Raw genomic sequence first — 19,126 nt, 5'->3', positions numbered from 1 at the left:
ACTTTTAAGACTGGTGGACTTCAACTCCCAGAATTCCTGAGCGAACGTGACCTGGAGGAGGAATTCTGGGAGTTGAAGTCCACAAGCATTAAAGCTTGCAAGTTTGAAGACCCCGGACATAGATGATAGAATAACAGAGTGGGGAGGGACCTCGGAGGTCTTCTAGTCCAGCCCCCTGCTCGAGCAGGAGTCCCTAGACCAGGGGTCTCTATTTTAGCAACTTTTAAGACTTGTGGACCTCAACTCCCAGAATTCCTGAGCTAACATGACTTGGAGGAGGAATTCTGGGAGTTGAAGTCCACAAGTTTTAAAGCTGCCAAGTTTGAAGACCCCTGATCTGATCCATCCATCTATCTATCCATCTATCATCCCTCCATCTCTCTTCTATCTATCTCATCCATCTATCTGTTATGACTCCCCTTCAAAATTCAAACGAACAAAACAGAAAGCAGCCGTTTCACAATTAAATCAAACGGAAAGAAGTCTTACAAGATAACGGCTGGCAGAAACCACAGCATAAATCTTTACTCTGTCCGGCAAACCAGTCCTGGCAATAAATCTCCAGTCTCAGAGCTTCTTGCTGTAACGTCCTCACTCAAATAGTCACTTTGTTCCTGGCAAAATGTACCAGCCCAGCTGTGTCCTTTTATACTCATTGAGGCAACGTGCTAATTTACTGACTTGCTCTTCTCATTCGCTCCAGCTGATTTTGCCTTTTCAACCGTCTTCTGTTTTTTACATTTAACCACAAATTTTGCAAGTTCTTATCTCCACTAGAAGACTCTCTCAAAGCTTCCCTGTCAGCCATTCCCGGCTGTTGATCAGATGAGGAACCAGAGGAGGTCAAAGGTCCTGACAATTCTAATACATCAGGTCTGTCGTCCTTTGTCATGTCCATCTCCTCATCCTGGTTATCAGTCCAATCACTAATCCAGGCCGGCTCATATTGTTCTGCCATGACCTCCTCACTTGAACTCATATCAGTCACAGGAGCTGAATCCAAGCCCGGAGCCACAACATCTATCTATCCATCCATCTTCTATCATCCATCCATCTCTCTTCTATCATCTATCTCATCCATCATCCATCTATCTATCCATCCATCTTCTACTATCCATCCATCCATCCATCCATATATCCATCTATCTTATCTACCATCTTTCTATCATCTCTCCTTCTCTCCTATCTATCATCCACCCATCTCTCTCTTGTATCATCTCTACCATCCATCCATCCATCCATCCATCCATCCATCCATCCAATTCAGGGTTCTCCTTTGCTGGCTGGGGAATTCTGGGAGTTGACGCCCACCAGTCTTTAAAGCTGTCCAGTTTGAAGACCCCCTGCCCTATTCCCTCCGCTGCAGCCTCTGGCCTCCAGCTTGCCACGAAGCGAAGTCTTGACCCCCTTTCCCTGCGGCCAGAGACAGAGAGAGAGAGAGACCCTCCCCCCCTCCTCCCTCCAGCCCCCCCTTCTTCCCCCTTCCTCTTCCCCTCCCCCGCTTACCTGAAGTCTTGTTCTGCAGCAGGAATTCCATCTGCAACCTCTGGCCGGCTTGCTCCGCCAAGGCCAGCGGGGTGGGATAATCGGGGTCCCCGGAGTAGCAATTCACTTCCGCCCCGCAGAAGAGGAGAGAGAGGGTCTCGGCCAGGTCACTGGTGGTCACTGCCGTGCACAGGGCCTGGGGGAGGGGGAGGGCAGAGAGAGGGGAGAAGAGGTCACTTCCAGACCAGGAACCTTGGATCTGGGGAAGGTAGCCTCATTCGGGGGGAGCCTGGAAGCGCCAGGGGAGAGAATGTAGAAGAACCGAGTCGGAAGGGACCTTAGAGGTCCTCTAGTCCAGCCCGCCACCCCACCCTACCCGAGCAAGAGACCAGGACTGTGGTGAAGACGGAGGAAGCAGGCTGACCGGCCCTCGGACGAATGTCCAGCGTGTTCTGGACTGGCCAGCAGAGCAGAGGGTGGAGAGAGAGAGAGAGAGAGGCCGAAGGAAGGGCGAGGATCCGGTCCAGCCGGTCCCAGTTCTTCGGCTCTGCGGGAGCAGCGGAGGCTGACAACATCTGGAGGAGGCAGCCAGGAGCCGCTCCCAACCCCAGATGGGCCGGCAGTCGGAAAACCCGGAGCCGGGGAACCGAATTGTCTGCGCTGCGGCTACCCTCACACACACGCACACACACACACACACACACACACACGATGGAGCAGAAGTCGGGAGTCAAAAATGTCCCCTCTCTCTCTCTCTCTCTCTCTCTCTTTTCGGATCCTGCTTTTCCTTATTTTTTCTGAAGGCCCTTCAAGGGGCTAGTCCTCAGTTTTACAGCCGCCGCCTGAGCCATGGCCGCTTATTGGCCGCGATGGACCCTGCTAAGCTTGTCTTCCTTGCCTCTCTCCCCACACCTGCCCCTCCTCGGGAGGTGGGGTGGGTGGAGGCCTCCATGTCCCCGGGGAGCCTTTTATGCTGTGTGGTGGGAGGTTCCGAGTTCGAAACCTCCCCTTCCTGCCCTTTTCAGGGGGCAAGGCTAGAATTGAACTGCAGGGGCGGAAGGCCCAAGGAGGGAACATGAGTTCTGGGGAGAGGGGGAGGGCAGAGGGTCCAGGCCAATGGTTGGGGAGGGGGAGGGTCATTTTGGCCAGAGGGGGTTTAATTTTTAGCCAGCCGGCTCAGAGTTGTTGTTCTTGGAAGGCAGAACAAAAGCCTCTCGCCCACAATCCGGAAAAAAAAAAAGGGTTTTTTTCCTTCCAATTTCCTGCAAAACTGGTTGGGTCAACAACAGAAAAGAGAAGGAATGTGAGGAAAGGACGTTTTCTCTCCACAAGAGCCTTGGTGGGGGGATTTTTTTTCCCCCACCCACCCTCTTCCAAAACCAGTTTTCTTCCGTCTTTGGCAAAGAGCAGGATGACGTCTCCACCACTGATGGAAATCTTAGAATCCTTCCTTCCTTCCTTTTCTCTTTCTTTTTCTGCTTTTTCTTCCTTCCTTCCTTTCCTCCTTCCCTCCCTCCTACTCCCTCTCCCCTTTTCTCTCCTTCATTCCTTCCTTTTCCTTCCTCTCTTCTTTCTCTCCCCCTCCTTTTCCTTCCTTCCTTCCTCTCCCACGCCCTCCCTCCTCTTCCTTCCATCTTTTCCTTCCTTCCCCTCCTTTTCTTCTTTCCTTTTCTCCTTTTCTTCTTTCCTTTCTTTCTTTTCCTTCTTCTTCCTTCCTTCCTCTCCCTCACCCTCCCACCTACCCCCTTCTTTCCTTCCTCTCCTTACCCCTCCCTCCTCTTCCTTCCATCTTTCTTTCCTTGCTTCCTTCCCTCTCCTTTTCTTCTTTCCTTCCTTCTTTCCCTCCTTCCTTTTCTCTCCTTTTCTTCTTTCCTTTCTCTTTCTTTTCCTTTTTCTTCCTTCCTTCCTCTCTGTTACCCTCCTGTCTCCTTTTCCTTCCTTCCATCCATCCATCCATCCATCCTTTCTCTTTCTCTCTCCTTCCTTCCTTCCTTCCTTCCTTCCTTCCTTCTGTCTCCTTTTCTTTCCTTCTTTCCCTCCTTCCTTTTCTCTCCTTTTCTTCTTTCCTTTCTCTTTCTTTTCCTTTTCTTCCTTCCTTCCTCTCTGTTACCCTCCCGTCTCCCTTTCCTTCCTTCCATCCATCCATCCATCCTTTCTCTTTCTCCCTCCCTCCCTCCCTCCCTCCCTCCCTTCATTCCTTCCTTCCTTCCTTCCTTCCTTTCTTCCTTCCTTCCTTTAGTGAATCACTGCAGTGGTTAGGTGAGATACGAAGTGAATCTGTTTTCCCACGGGCTTTGCTTGCCGGCTAAGGTTTCCAAAGAGGAGATCCCACAATCCTGGGGCATTGCAACCGACCTAAGTACATGCCAGTTTCCCAGCGCCTGAATCCGGATCCTCCAGCCACCAACCTTGTTGAGTTCCTCCTGGTTGCCGAAGAGCGGGTGATACCGCCGGTATTTGCCCTCCCGGTATTTGGCGATCAGGAAATGCCGCCGCTCCTGGCTGGAGCTCTTGGGGGTGATCGTTTCGCTGGGGGGCACGTTGGCGGCCCAGAACTGGTTGGCCACGGCGTTGCCGATCTGGAGGAAGAGCTGGGAGGGAGAGAAGGAGGAGAGATGAACGGCCGTCGGTCTTCCAGAATCTCCTGTCTTTGGGATTCTAGCAGAGGAACAGAGTCGGAAGGGACCCTGGAGGTCATCTACTCCAACCCCCACCCCCACCCCACCCCAAGCAGGAGACCCTACACCATTTCTGACTCCAGTCTCTTCTTAAAATCCTCTGGGGATGAAGCTCCCACAATTTCAGAATCACAAAATAAAGCAACAGATTAACAGAGTCAGAAGGGACCCTGAAGGTCATCTAGTCCAACCCTCGCCCCCGTCCAAGCAGGAGATCCTACTACACCATTTCTGCCAGAGGGCAGTCCAGTCTCTTCTTAAAATTCCCCAGGGAGGAAGATTCCCACCCAGAACCCCAACCAATGGCTCCCCTATTAGCTACTTACAATAATTCGGTTAGTGAGGGTTCAACGTTACAGCGGCTACTGAAAAAAAAGTGACTTAGGAGCCTAGGGTTTTTTCTTTTCTCACTTAACGACCATTGCACCATTTCCCCCTGGTCAGGTGATAAAAATTTGGACACTAAGCAACTGGCACGTATTTAACAGAACTGGAAGGGACCCTGGAGGTCTTCTAGTCCACCCCCCCTGCTCAAAGCAGGAAACCTTATGCAGGATAGTCCTCAACTTACGACCACAACTGAGCCCCGTATTTATGTGGTTGAGTGAGAAACGTGTTACGTGAGTTTTGCTCCATTTTACAACCTTTTGTTGTTAAGTGAATTGCTGTCATTATTAAATGAATAAGCTGGTTGTTAAGTGAATCCAGGATTTTCCCCCTTGACGTTGCTTGTCAGAAGGTCACAAAAGGGGATCACGTGAGGCTGCGACCGTCGTAAATGCGGTTTCCACCCAGTCTGCCATTTACATAGCTGTATTTTGGGGGGAAATGCTGCCCCACCGTGGCTGCGCCTGTGCATCGCAGGCATGACAGCCCTTTGGTCAAAGAAGGGGAAGGAACTTCCGTTGGCCTCCTCCTCCTCCTCCTCCTCCTCCTCTTTGCTCCATAACAACAACCCTGTGAGGGGGGGTGGAGGGGAGGGACTGGCTCAAAGTCAGCCAGCCAACTTTCGTGCCTAAGGCGGGACTAGAACTCACCAAGTTCCAGTGATTGGCCCACCCAGCTGCCTTTCTTGCCTAAGGCGGGACTAGAACTCCCCGTCTCCTGGTGATTGGCCCAAAGTCACCCAGCTGGCTTTCATGCCTAAGGCGGGACTAGAACTCCCCGTCTCCTGGTGATTGGCCCAAAGTCACCTGGCCGTCCTTTCATGCCTGAGGCGGGATTAGAACTCCCCGTCTCCTGGTGATTGGCCCAAAGTCTCCCAGCTGCCTTTCATGCCTAAGGCGGGACTAGAACTCCCCGTCTCCTGGTGATTGGCCCAAAGTCACCCAGCTGGCTTTCATGCCTAAGGCGGGACTAGAACTCCCGTCTCCTGGTGATTGGCCCAAAGTCTCCCAGCTGGGTTTCATGGCTAAAGGCGGGACTAGAACTCACCGTCTCCTGGTGATTGGCCCAAAGTCACCCAGCTGGCTTTCATGCCTAAGGCAGGACTAGAACTCCCCATCTCCTGGTGATTGGCCCAAAGTCACCTGGCCGTCTTTCATGCCTAAGGCGGGACTAGAACTCCCCGTCTCCTGGTGATTGGCCCAAAGTCTCCCAGCTGGGTTTCATGGCTAAGGCGGGACTAGAACTCCCCGTCTCCTGGTGATTGGCCCAAAGTCACCCAGCTGGGTTTCATGCCTAAGGCGGGACTAGAACTCCCCGTCTCCTGGTGATTGGCCCAAAGTCACCCAGCTGGGTTTCATGGCTAAGGCGGGACTAGAACTCCCCGTCTCCTGGTGATTGGACCAAAGTCCCCCAGTTGGCTTTCATGTCTAAGGCGGGACTAGAACTCCCCGTCTCCTGGTGATTGGCCCAAAGTCACCCAGCTGCCTTTCATGCCTAAGGCGGGACTAGAACTCCCCGTCTCCTGGTGATTGGCCCAAAGTCACCCAATCAGCTTTCATGCCTAAGGCGGGACTAGAACTCACAGTCTCCTGGTGATTGGCCCAAAGTCTCCCAGCTGCCTTTCATGCCTAAGGCAGGACTAGAACTCACAGCCTCCCCACTTTTTAGCCTGGTTACTCTGACCACTAGACCCAAGTGCCTCCTTTGCCTCCCTTTACCACCCTTCTTGGCCCCGAACCCTTCAGGACAGGCAGAGCCCAGGTCTTGACACAGCCCTCCCCCCACCTGAGGGAGGACACCCACCCCGGCCAGCGGAGGGAAGGTCACTGTGCGCCCCACTTGGGACCCCTACCTCAATCAGCTCCTCCGTCCAGACCTTCTTGTCCATCTTCAGGCTCCGCACCTTGGTCACGCTGGGTCCAAGCCCCCGATGTTCTCCTGGTTGGAAGTGGAGAAGCAGCCTGGTCATAAGGTTAGAGGGTGGGGAGGGGTTGGGCAGACTGGCTTCCCCTGAATCACCTTAAACGGAGTAGAGACTCTTGAGTAGATTCTCCCAGGGAGTAAGCTTAGCCTTAGCGTGGCTGGGCCGCCCCACGGCGAGGGATCAGGCCCATAGGTCGTCTTAAAAAGGCAGCGCCGACGCTGGTTCACCCTCGTTGCATCAGCCTTACAGCAACTGGCCTGCGCTTAAATCTCACTACCTTAACAGCACCTGAAGTCGCCCAGTTAAAAGGGAAAGAGGTGGCTTGGCGGTTTTCTGGCAGACGTTTCATGACCCAGCTAGGTGACATCATCAGTGCTAGGGGGGGAGTGGGTATGCAGAGACGAGGAGGAGGAGGAGGAGGAGGACTGTGGGGTCCTTGGTGCTCTCTGAGCTGGCTGGTTTTCTGGCAGATGTATCATGGCCCAACTAGGGAATACCATCAGAGCTAGGAGGAGGAGGGTTTGCAAAGAGGATGGAGAGGAAGAGGAGGAGAAGGAAGAGGAGGAGGAGGAGGAGGAAGAGGAAGAGGAGGAGGAGGAAGAGGAAGAGGAGGAGGAGGAAGAGGAAGAGGAGGAGGAGGAAGAGGAGGAGGAAGAGGAGGAGGAGGAGGAAGAGGAGGAGGAGGAGGAAAAGGAGGAGGAGGAGGAGGAAGAGGAGGAGGAGGAGGAAGAGGAGGAGGAAGAGGAAGGGGAGGAGGAAGAGGAGGAGGAGAAGGAAGAGGAGGAGGAAGAGGAGGAGGAAGAGGAGGAGAGAGGAAGAGGAGGAGGAGGAGGAAGAGGAAGAGGAGGAGAGGAAGAGGAAGAGGAGGAGGAGGAGGAGGACTGTGGGGTCTTTGGTGCGCTCTGAGCTTGGTGGTTTTCTTCCAGATGTTTCATGGCCCAGCTAGATCAGTGCTATCATCATGATTAGCGCTGATAATGTTCCCTAGCTGGGTCATGAGATGTGTAAGAAAACCACCAAGGACTCCACAGTCCTCTTCCACTTCCTCCTCCTCCTCCTCCTCCTCCAGAAATCCTCCTCCCTTTTAGCACTGATGATGTCCCTTAGTCGGGTCATGAAATGTCTGCAAAAAAAACCACCAAGTACCAAGAGCGCCGAGGACTCCATAGTCGTCTTCATCCTCATCCTTCTCCTCTTCCTCCTCCTCTCTTCTAGCATTGAGGATGTTCCCTAGTTGGACAACGCAACATCTCACGCCAACCACGGAGCTCAGGAAGCACAACGGCTCAACCCTGAGCTACAAATCGCTCTCTTCTATTGGTACCTTTCCAATCGTTCCTTGTAATCCTGGAGGAGAAAGACGGCCGTCTTACCTTAAGAGGTGGATTATAGAGGCCAGGTGTATTCAGTACAATAAAAGGATCAATCATACTGCAATGTCCCTCAACCTCAGCAGCTTTAAGGCAGGTGGATTTCAACGCCCAGAATTCTGGACGCTTGAAGTCTCTACCCATCTTATAAACTGACGAGGTTGGGAAAAAAAAAACCAATTTTATCCCATTCGTGAATGTGGAATACACAATTAAGAGAACCTTGGACAAGTGTCGACTTGTAAAACTTTCCTACGCCGGTTTCCAAGTTGGCGTAAGAAAGCAGGCGAAGGACTAAGAGAAACATACGGCAAATGAATTTAGAAGCCACGTTCCAACTTTATCTTAAAAAAGATTACAGCTAAGCTACTGAAGGCTTTTCCCCGGGGGTAAAAAAAATTCGATTGGAGAAGAGAATAGATAACAGATAATCAGAGTTGGAAGGGACCTTATAGGTCATCTAGCTCAACCCCGTACACCATTTCTGACAAATGGCAGCCCAACCTGTTCTCGAAGGTCTCAAGTGATGGCGCTCCCACAACTTCCGCCGGCAAGAACATGATGGGTGACACCTGGCCCATGTAGGTGCTTAATTGGAGAAATTGATTTGTGGCACACCCGGGGGGGGGGGAAGGGGGACCCAGGGTCACAGGTGACTCTAATTATGTATGCCAGAATCGGCTTCATTACAGGTCATGCCAGCATGTCGCTCCTAATAAATTCTTCGAAGTTTTTTGAAGTTTGGCTCAAGGCTTTAACGAGGGCGATCGCTGGAATCCTGACAACGGTTAAGTCCAGGCAGATGATGGGGAATTCAACTCTTTCCCCTCTGTTGATGGTTGCACAAGGTGGCATCTCCCAACCCTTCCCTCCAGCCGGTGGGGCTCCTACCTGCGCATTGCTTGCAGATGACCACGCAGAGGTTGATGGAGCCCCAGTCCGGCTTGGGAGCCCCACAGTCGGCGCAGAAGCAGTTGTCCTTCGAGGCCCAGATCCTCTCGGCCACCTCAAAGTTGGAGAGGGCCTCAGCCACCGACTGCTGCATGGCCTCCACCCAGAGCTCCTTCTCCTGGTCGGACTCCGCCAGGAAGCTGCGAGGGAGGAAGAGAAGAGGAAGCGTTAGTCAACCGCTTTGTAAGGCCTCGGTAAGACCACACCTGGAATTACAGGCTAGTCCTTGACTTATGACCACAACTGAACCCAGTGTCGGGGCTCCGACAATACACCCCCATTCCAATCCTAAGTCTCTAGCCGCATCTCTCAGAGTAGAAAAAAATTGATTTATTAGGAGTGGCCATGTCGGTGTTAGCTGGGTGCAGCCGATACTAAAATACATCATTCATTTCCCCCTTGACCCTGGTCTTCCCCCTCCCCACCTCCTGGATGTATATTCTCCAATGGGATACATCCATAGCCAAGAGTCATCAATTATTACTCTCCAGTAATAATCTTGTGCACCAACAGCTTCGGCTGCCTAGCAATTATCTGAAGCATTTAAGGAATGCACTGCTTTCCTCTCTTTTCTGCTGGCAACTGAAGGACCAAAGGAGTATTTTTTTATTTGACACCCAGGATTTATGTACTTAAGTGAGTGTCAACTTGTAAAACATTCCTTTTTTATTTTAAAAAATTCTTTATTGAAATTCAAAATATTAAAAAGTTTACAAAAATTCAAAATATTAAAAAGTTTACAAAAATTCCTATAATAGAAGATGTGTCAATATCTTTCAACATCATTTCCTTGACAGTACAATAAGTACAGTACATACAATTAATACTTGACAGATGTTCGTTGTATTAGTAATACTAATTCACAATGCCTTAATTATATTAATAAAAAAGTAATTCATATACATAGGTCGATGGTTCAAAGAAGAAAAAGAATATCATATTAACTCTAAGTACATATTTATATATATTTATATTTTTATACACACACACACACACACACACATATATATGTGTGTGTGTGTGTTTTCTTAAGTTTTTGCGGGTATTTATATGTATGGTATTCAGCTTTGTTCGGGTATTTTCCCACGTCATTATATATATATTCATTATATATTCATTATATAGATTCTGCTGAAACGTTGCTACAACTTTAAAAGCACAACTACTATGACGTGGGAAAATACCCGAGCAAAGCCGAATGCCATATGTCATAGTAGTTGTGCTTTTAAAGTTGTAGCAACGTTTCAGCAGAATCTCATCTGCCATCATCAGGCTTCTGTAGAAACGTTGCTACAACTTTAAAAGCACAACTACAATGACTTGGGAAAATACCCGAACAAAGCTGAATGTCATACATGTAAGTACCCGCGAAAACTTAAGAAAACAAATAGATAGATAGATAGATAGATAGATAGATAGATAGATAGATAGATAGATAGATAGATCAGAGATAAATCTATATAATTATAGTCTATGTGCTGTGTTCTATATTCTATAGCCATATGCAGAGATAAGGTATACATTTTTAGCTATACAATGTAAGTATAACTACATAAATATTATAAATTAAATATGAATATTTATATAAATCTCCATTTTCTGGCAGTTTCAACGACTTCTCATTGATCCTACCCATATGCCAATATACCAATTTTATTTCCTCTTTTGACCTATATTTATCATGTTTAACTTGTAAAACATTTCTGTGCAGGTTTCCAAGTTGCCATACCAAAGAGGGAAAGGAGCAGACGGCAAATGGACGTTCCAAGCTTATTTTACAGCAATTGTAACTGAGCCTACCGCGAATTCTGGGCTTGAAAATCCTCTTATCGGAGAATGTGATTGATGACACCCAGCCCATGAATGTGTTCTGAATTATGATACATCCAGAGGGGTGGGGGAACAGTGCGTTCCATAAATGTTTTTAAAGATAGTAACTGAAGTTCCTACCAAGCAAAATTCTACCTGGAGAGCCTGATGGATGACTCTGGGCTAGGGAGGTGTCCCATTGGAGGATATAAATTACGATACACCCAGGGAGTGGAGGGAAAACCGGGGTCAAGGGGGACAGTGAATGATGTGTCTCCGAGTCGGCTGCACCCAGGCAATGCCGGCATGTTAACTCCCAATAAATCCTTTTGAAGTTTTGGAAGTTTGGCTCGAGACTCAGGATTTGAATGAATACGCCGGTTGTTAAGTAAATCTTTGGCGGATCCCTCAAGATCAAGTCCCTGCCATTAACCAGAACGAAATCCTCTTGGATCTGTCTGAGATCCCTACCTGAAGATCCGGTAAGGTGTGGTCAAGTCAAAGCATCTTCGGTCCACGTCTTTCACGTTGCCCACATTCATGTCAATGTAGGTGATGCCAATCCCCAGCCGGAACTCCTGCACCAAGAAAGACACACACAGACACACACACACACACACACACATGCCAGGATTACCCACACAGGAAGCAGAGGGGCAGACTTAAAAAAAGAGGGAGGAAAACTAAACCCAGGGGTGCAAAGCAGAACAATAACAGAATAACAGAATTGGAAGGGACCTTGTAGGTCATCTGGTCCAACCCCCACCCCGCCCAAGCACTCCAAACTTAAGATCTACAGACCCCTCACATCCCAGACATAAACTGTTTCACTACCTCGACGCTATAGAGCCCTGCACACCAGAACAACTAGACACAAGGTGTTTTTTTTCCTCAACGCCATCACTCTGCTAAACAACTAATTCCCTCAACACTGTCCAACTCTTTACAAAGTCTGCACTATTATTACTATTAATCTTCTCATCACTCCTATCACCCATCGCCTCCCACTTGTGACTGTATGACTGTAACTTTGTCACTTGTATCCTTACAATCTATATGGACTGTTTCCTAGTATGATTTGATGGCTTATTGTACCCTATGACTATTATTGTTGTACCTGATGATTCTTGACTCTTGACGAATGTACCTTTTATGTGCACTGAGAGCCTTTGCACTAAGACAAATTCCTTGTGTGTCCAATCACACTTGGCCAATAAAGAATTCTATTCTATTCTATTCTATTCTATTCTATTCTATTCTATTCTATTCTATTCTATTCTATTCTTATTCTAATTCTAATTCTAATTCTAATTCTATTCTTATTCTACCCTATTCTTATTGTACCCTATGGCTATTATTAAGTGTTGTACCTTATGGTTCTTGATTCTTAATGAATGTACCTTTTCTTTATGTACACTGAGAGCCTTTGCACCAAGACAAATTCCTTGTGTGTCCAATCACACTTGGCCGATAAAGAATTCTATTCTATTCTATTCTATTCTATTCTATTCTATTCTATTCTATTCACCCCACTTTACACCTGGACGCAAAGCAGCTTCCTTAACTCTGAGGCCAACCCTCTAAGGCTCTGGTTTGGTTTGGTTTGGTTTGGTTTTCAAGAAGAGTTCAAAAGCCCATTTCAACCTCAAAAACAACCTGATCAAAAACAGCCACTTCCAAACTCGGAAACCTCACCTTCGGAAGTCAAATGATCTCCATCTCAGATATTAGGGTTGACATTGGGGTATTATTATTTTGCAACAGGTCACCAGGAATGATTTTGGGGAGGGGGGCATAAACATTCTTAATAAATAATAATAAAAACTGCATTCCGCCTGTCCCCCAGAAGGGGCCCTGAAGGGCATCCAGTCCAACAGCATTTTGTAAATGGTCTGAATCTGAAATTTGGGTGGGGACTTTATTTTCATAAGCCTCCAGGAGTTACAGTGAGTGATTTGGGTGGCCGTATACATTTTCTTAATAAATGATCATGGTGATGATGATACTAAAAAATAAGTAGTCGTAGTTGTAGGAGTAGTGTAGTAGTAAGAAAGAAAGAAAAGAAAGAAAGAAAAAGAAAGAAAGAAAGAAAGAAAGAAAGAAAGAAAGAAAGAAAGAAAGAAAGAAAGAAAGAGGAAGGGAAGAGAAGGGAAAGGAAAGGAAAGGAAAGGAAAGGAAAGGAAAGGAAAGGAAAGGAAAGGAAAGGAAAGGAAAGGAAAGGAAAGGAAAGGAAAGGAAGGAAAGGAAGAAGAAAGAAAGAAAGAAAGAAAGAAAGAAAGAAAGAAAGAAAGAAAGAAAGAAAGAAAGAAAGAAAGAAAGAAAGGGAAAGGAAAGGAAAGGAAAGGAAAGGAAAGGAAAGAAAGAAGGAAGGAAGGAAGGAAGGAAGGAAGGAAGGAAGGAAGGAAGGAAGGAAAGGAAAGGAAAGGAAAGGAAAGGAAAGGAAGGAAGGAAGGAAGGAAGGAAGGAAGGAAGGAAGGAAAGAAAGAAAGAAAGAAAGAAAGAAAGAAAGAAAGAAAGAAAGAAAGAAAGAAAGAAAGAAAGAAAGAAAGAAAGAGAACTATGAGCAGTATATAAGTCTAAGTGCTATTGCTATTATTATTATAAATTTTATTTTATTTGTTTAATTAATAAAAGTTTGTAATAACAATAGCAATAGCACTTATATATCACTCATAGTGCTTTCCTGCCCTCTCTAAGTGGTCAGCCTCTTCCCCCAACAATCTGGGTACTAAATTATAACAACAAACAATAATAACAATCGAACTACGCCTGAGCCCAAAAGGGATCTGTAGTTCATCCAGGCCAACAACATTTTGCAAATGGTCTGAATCCGTGAATTATTGAGTTTTTAAATTTTTATTATTATTTATTTATTTGCTAAATTTATTGAAGTTTTATTTTGGTAATCCATCAGGAGTTCACCGTGTGTGACTTGGGCAGGTAACGTTTTTAAATAAATTATAATAAATGCATTCTATGTAACCCTACCCAGAAGGGATCCCGTAGCTCAGGGCTCTCCAAGACTTGTGGACTTCAACTCCCAGAATTCCTCACGGCTGGCTGAGGAATTCTGGGAGTTGAAGTGCACAAGTCTTAAAGTGGTCCAGGTTGGAGACCCCTGACTTAGATGGCCCTTCTGGCCTCTCCCAACTCTATCATTCCTGGCTGGCTGAGGAATTCTGGGAGTTGAAGTCCACAAGTCTTAAAGTGGTCCAGGTTGGAGACCCCTGACTTAGATGACCCTTCTGGTCTCTTCCAACTCTATCATTCAAAGCTGGCTAGGGAATTCTGGGAGTTGAAGTCCACAAGTCTTAAAGTGGCCCAGGTTGGAGACCCCTGACTTAGATGACCCTTCTGGTCTCTTCCAACTCTATCATTCAAAGCTGACTAGGGAATTTTGGGAGTTGAAGTCCACAAGTCTTAAAGTGGCCCAGGTTGGAGACCCCTGACTTAGATGGCCCTTCTGATCTCTTCCAACTCTATCATTCAAAGCTGGCTGGGGAATTCTGGGAGTTGAAGTCCACAAGTCTTCAAAGTTCCCAAGCTTGGAGATCCCTCCCCCTCATCCAAACCAACAGCATTTTCCACCTGGACTGAATCTGAAATATTTGCTAGTTCTCCGAAGGGGTCCATCAGGTCATCCAGCCTGACCCCAACCTGTTTGCACAGGATTTCTTTCTTCCGAGGACCATCCACGCACCTCGGCATTCTTGTAGAGGAAGACCTTCTCCCCAGCCACGGCCACGTAGAGCTTGTTTTTGAAGCCCCTCAACTCCAGGGGTCCGTTCTTGTCCACGGAGTCAACGCTGCTGCTGGCCGGTTGCAGACGGGAAGTTCTGTGAAGGCACCTGGACTTCTTTTCGTCCACCATCTTCTGCACGGCTTTGATCCACTCGTTGCGTTCAGCTGCAAGGGGGAAGGCGGACAGGTGGGATTACAGAATAATAATTGAGCTGGGAGGGGCCTTGGAGGTCTTCTAGTCCATCCCCCTGCTCAAGCAGGAGACCTTAGACCAGGGGTCTCCAACCTCAGCCACTTTTAAGACTTGTGGACTCAACTCCCAGAATTGAACTCTGGGAATTGAAGTCCAGAAGCCTTAAAATGGCCCAGGTTGGAGACCCCTGACTTAGATGACCCTTCTGGTCTCTTCCAACTCTATCATTCCCGACTGGCTGAGGAATTCTGGGAGTTGAAGTGCACAAGTCTTAAAGTGGCCAAGATTGGAGACCCCTGACTTAGATGACCCTTCCGGTCTCTTCCAACTCTATCATTCCTGGCTGGCTAGGGAATTCTGGGAGTTGAAGTCCACCAGTCTTAAAGTGGCCCAGGTTGGAGACCCCTGACTTAGATGGCCCTTCTGGTCTCTTCCAACTCTATCATTCCTGGCTGGCTAGGGAATTCTGGGAGTTGAAGTCCACCAGTCTTAAAGTGGCCCAGGTTGGAGACCCCTGACTTAGATGACCCTTCCGGTCTCTTCCAACTCTATCATTCCCGGCTGGCTGGAGAATTCTGGGAGTTGAAGTCCACCAGTCTTAAAGTGGCCCAGGTTGGAGACCCCTGACTTAGATGACCCTTCCGGTCTCTTCCAACTCTATCATTCCCGGCTGGCTGGAGAATTCTGGGAGTTGAAGTCCACAAGTCTTAAAGTGGCCAAGATTGGAGACCCCCTGCCCTAGACCATTTCAGACAAAAGGCCGACCAGACTCTTCTTAAAAACCTCCAGGGCTGAAGCTCCCACTACTTTCTTTTTAATTAGTTCGTTTAGTTTACTTTATTGCCCTCGCACCTCGTGCAACGAAATTAAATACCATCTTCAGTGTACATTAGGACTATGAAAATAAAACGCAAACACACATCCTTCGCATTCTATACGATTGAATGAAAACCCCCTGATATTGCATTAATGTTGCATTATACAGCAGAATTCAACAGAGCTACTGCCCTGGGATAGAAGCTGTTTTTCAGCCTATTTGTCCTTGTTTTTATTATATACCACCTGCCAGGTTGTAATAGTTTAAAAAAAGGGGGTATAGGATAGCACTGTTTCGGTATCTGAGGGACTACCCCAACTTATTTTCCAAAGCCCCAGAAGGCAGGACAAGAAACAACGGATGGAAACTCATCCAGGAGAGAAGCGACCTGGAATTAAGGAGGAATTTCCTGACAGGGAGGACAATTAACCAGTGGAACTGCCTGCCACAAGAAAGGTGTGGGTGCTCCAACATGGGAAGATTTGAAGAAGAGATGAGACAGTCACTTGTCCAGAACCCAAAGGTGCTTTGTCCCAGGAGGCAACCGGACTTTTTCTTGTTTTTTTTCTTTGAAGACGTTTCGCTTCTCCTCCAGGAAGCTTCTTCAGCTCCGACTTGAATGGTGAGGAAGTAGAAGAAGTCAGAACTGAAGAAGCTTCTTGGAGGAGAAGCGAAACGTCTTCAAAGAAAAAAACAACAACAAGTCCAGTTGCCTCCTGGGACAAAGCACCTTTGGGACAACCGTGACCCGGATGACTGAGAATGTCCACGTAGACCTTTGTCCAGAATGGTGCAAAATCTCCTGCATGGGCGTGGGGGGGGGGGGGGTTGGACTAGATGACCTCCCAAGCCCCTTCCAGCTCTAAGATTCTATGCTCTGCCGGGTTTGGAAGGGAACCCTGGCTTTTGAGCATTTATTGCCCCCAATGCCAGAGCCGCAAGAGAGAACATCAAGGCGCCTCCTGGTTCTCCCACCAGAGAGATGAGCCACAGGGGGCAAAGCCCCCCCCACTCCATATTTACCATCGCTCTCTGCCCGGAAAGCGAATGTCCGGTTGTGAGTGATAACTTCAAACTTCTGGTCACCGATGCCGGACACCTGGGAGATGGAGGCCACCAGGATGAAGCGTTTGGAGTAGACATCCTGCAACGCAGAGGAGAGAGGAGGGGAGGAAGGGGGAACCCAGAGGTGCTCAGTCTGTGCCCCCTTTCTCCCAGGTAGACAGGAAGAGGAGACAATTTCTCAATTCCCAGAGTGTCCCGTCTTCCGTCCATCATAGAGCAACCTGGGCCCGTCGTTCTCTCAACTTTTCTTCATCACGGAGCCCCTTTCAGTGCCTTTCATGGGCACGGAGACCCCCCCCCCCCGCAAGAGTTAAGATTTCAACCATCACCTTGTTTCAAGCCTTCAGGGATTCCCTGTGATGATATGGGCCCTGAGACACCCCCCACCACCCCCGGGAGGAAGGGAGAAAAGGAAAGGTAGGGTGGGGTAGGAAGGGGAAGGGAGAAGAGAAGAGAAGAGAAGAGAAGAGAAGAGAAGAGAAGAAGAAGAGAAGGAAGAGAAGGGAGGGGAGGGAGGGAGGAGAGAGTGGGGAGAGAAAGAAAGAAAGAAAGAAAGAAAGAAAGAAAGAAAGAAAGAAAGAAAGAAAGAAAGAAAGAAAGAAAGAAAGAAAGAAAGAAAGAAAGAGGGAGGGAGGGAGGGAGGGAGGAGGGAGGAAGGAAGGAAGGAAGGAAGGAAGGAAGGAAGGAAGGAAGGAAGGAAGAAAGAAAGAAAGAAAGAAAGAAAGAAAGAAAGAAAGAAAGAAAGAAAGAAAGAAAGAAAGAAAGAAAATGGAGGGGAAGGAAGGGAGGAAAAAGAAGGGAAGGAAGGAAAATGCAGGGGAAGGAAGGAAAAAGAAGGAAGGAAGGAAGGAAGGAAGGAAGGAAGGAAGGAAGGAAGGAAGGAAGGAAGGAAGGAAGGAAGGAAGGAAGGAAAGAAAGAAAGAAAGAAAGAAAATGGAGGGGAAGGAAGGAAGGAAAAAGAAAGGGAAGGAAGGAAAATGCAGGGGAAGGGAGGAAAAAAGAAGGAAGGAAGGAAGGAAGGAAGGAAGGAAGGAAGGAAGGAAGAAAGAAAGAAAGAAAGAAAGAAAGAAAGAAAGAAAGAAAATGGAGGGGAAGGAAGGAAGGAAAAAGAAGGGAAGGAAGGAAAATGGAGGGGAAGGAAGGAAAAAAGAAGAAAAAAGAAGGAAGGAAGGAAGGAAGGAAGGAAGGAAGGAAAAAGAAAGAGGGAAGGAAAGAAGGAAGGCGTCCTCTACAGCCCTCCCCCTGCAGCTTCCTCCTCCTCCCCACCTTACCTTGTCACTGTCGAAGTAGCGAAGGTAGTCACTGTCCAACTTCACCCAGCGCCTCTGGTAGATGTACGACCTGCGGCCGAAAGACCCGGTCAGCTGCCCAGCCCCGAGAGCCAGCGGTCCTCCCTCCCGGCCGGCCAGACCCCCTTCAAGCTCAGCCCCCCCCCCCTCTCCCCCAGGGCCGGCTGGGGAAGGGACCCGGGGACCCTTGAGTGGTGGGGGGCTGCTTGCTCACCCTTGTGGGGGTTTTTGTCCAGCCAGCCGGCTTTGACCACCCCGGCCGAGAGCGGAGAGGAGGGCCTTGCGCTCTGCATGCCAACGCCGCCGTCACCATGGATGCCCGACAACACGCCGAAGGGCAGAGCGCTGGGCGCAGGGGAGGGGCTCAGCCCGTCATCCCAGTGGCTGCTGCGGTGGGAGGGAAGAAACCAGAAGAGCTGCTGTTAGCCAACAACTTTGGACCCACCCACCCACCCTAGGGGAGGGGTCTTCGCCAGCAGCCCAGACTCTTCCTCGGAGCCGAACCGAGAGAACTTCCGAACCGTCGTTTGTCCGAAAGGACCCTACAGCAGGGCTTCCTGCTTGAGGAAGGGGTTGGACTAGAAGACCTCCAAGGCCCCCTTCTGACTCACTGATTCTAAAATCTGGCTTCCTGGCAGAGCTTCAAGCCCAGGACTCCTAACCGAATTGGCCGTCCTTGTCTCTCTGTCCGTTAGACCGGAGTATTTCAAACTTGGCCACCGTTAAGAGGGGTAGTGCAGGGGTCTCCAACCTGGGCCACTTGAAGCCTGGTGGACTTCAACTCCCAGAATTCCTCAGCTAGCCATGAATGATAGAGTTGGAAGGGACCGGAAGGGTCATCTAAGTCAGGGGTCTCCAACCTTGGCCACTTGAAGCCTGGAGGACTTCAACTCCCAGAATTCCTCAGCTAGCCATGAATGATAGAGTTGGAAGGGACCGGAAGGGTCATCTAAGTCAGGGGTCTCCAACCTGGGCCACTTTAAGCCTGGAGGACTTCAACTCCCAGAATTCCGCAGCTAGCCATGAATGATAGAGTTGGAAGGGACCAGAAGGGTCATCTAAGTCAGGGTCTCCCACCTGGGCCCCTTTAAGCCTGGAGGACTTCAGCTCCCAGAATTCCTCAGCTAGCCATGAATGATAGAGTTGGAAGGGACCAGAAGGGTCATCTAAGTCAGGGGTCTCCCACCTGGGCCACTTTAAGCCTGGAGGACTTCAGCTCCCAGAATTCCTCCGCTAGCAAAGTTGGAAGACCAACTCCCAGAATTGAAGAGAACTGAATTCAAACGGAGAGATTGCTGAGGAAGGGATCCCAAGAGATGATGAAGCAGCGCTGGCCAGGGGATTCTGGGAGTTGAAGTCCACCAGGCTTCAAGGGGCCAAGGTTGGAGACCCCTGGGGTAGTGGACTGCAACTCCCA

At 48.7% G+C, this 19,126-nt stretch overlaps 2 protein-coding genes across 2 annotated transcripts in view; one reads left to right on the top strand and one right to left on the bottom strand.

The window, feature by feature from the left end:
• Window positions 1-19,126, top strand: part of ANAPC15 (anaphase promoting complex subunit 15) — a 416,731-nt gene that overhangs the window by 59,420 nt on the left and 338,185 nt on the right. The window lies entirely within an intron of this gene.
• Window positions 1-19,126, bottom strand: part of ARAP1 (ArfGAP with RhoGAP domain, ankyrin repeat and PH domain 1) — an 85,191-nt gene that overhangs the window by 39,307 nt on the left and 26,758 nt on the right. Inside the window, 9 exon segments of the mRNA XM_087936893.1 lie at window positions 1,507-1,681; window positions 3,894-4,076; window positions 6,403-6,488; window positions 8,736-8,935; window positions 11,076-11,182; window positions 14,305-14,510; window positions 16,379-16,499; window positions 17,692-17,761; window positions 17,920-18,096. Of these exon segments, the coding sequence (XP_087793019.1) occupies window positions 1,507-1,681; window positions 3,894-4,076; window positions 6,403-6,488; window positions 8,736-8,935; window positions 11,076-11,182; window positions 14,305-14,510; window positions 16,379-16,499; window positions 17,692-17,761; window positions 17,920-18,096 (1,325 nt within the window).

Source organism: Pseudonaja textilis, chromosome 7, assembly GCF_049901715.1.
Source record: "Pseudonaja textilis isolate UNSWEBS1 chromosome 7, rPseTex1.2, whole genome shotgun sequence".
In the NCBI taxonomy this organism is placed as follows: domain Eukaryota; kingdom Metazoa; phylum Chordata; class Lepidosauria; order Squamata; family Elapidae; genus Pseudonaja; species Pseudonaja textilis.
This window is presented reverse-complemented; position numbering and strand designations above follow the sequence as displayed.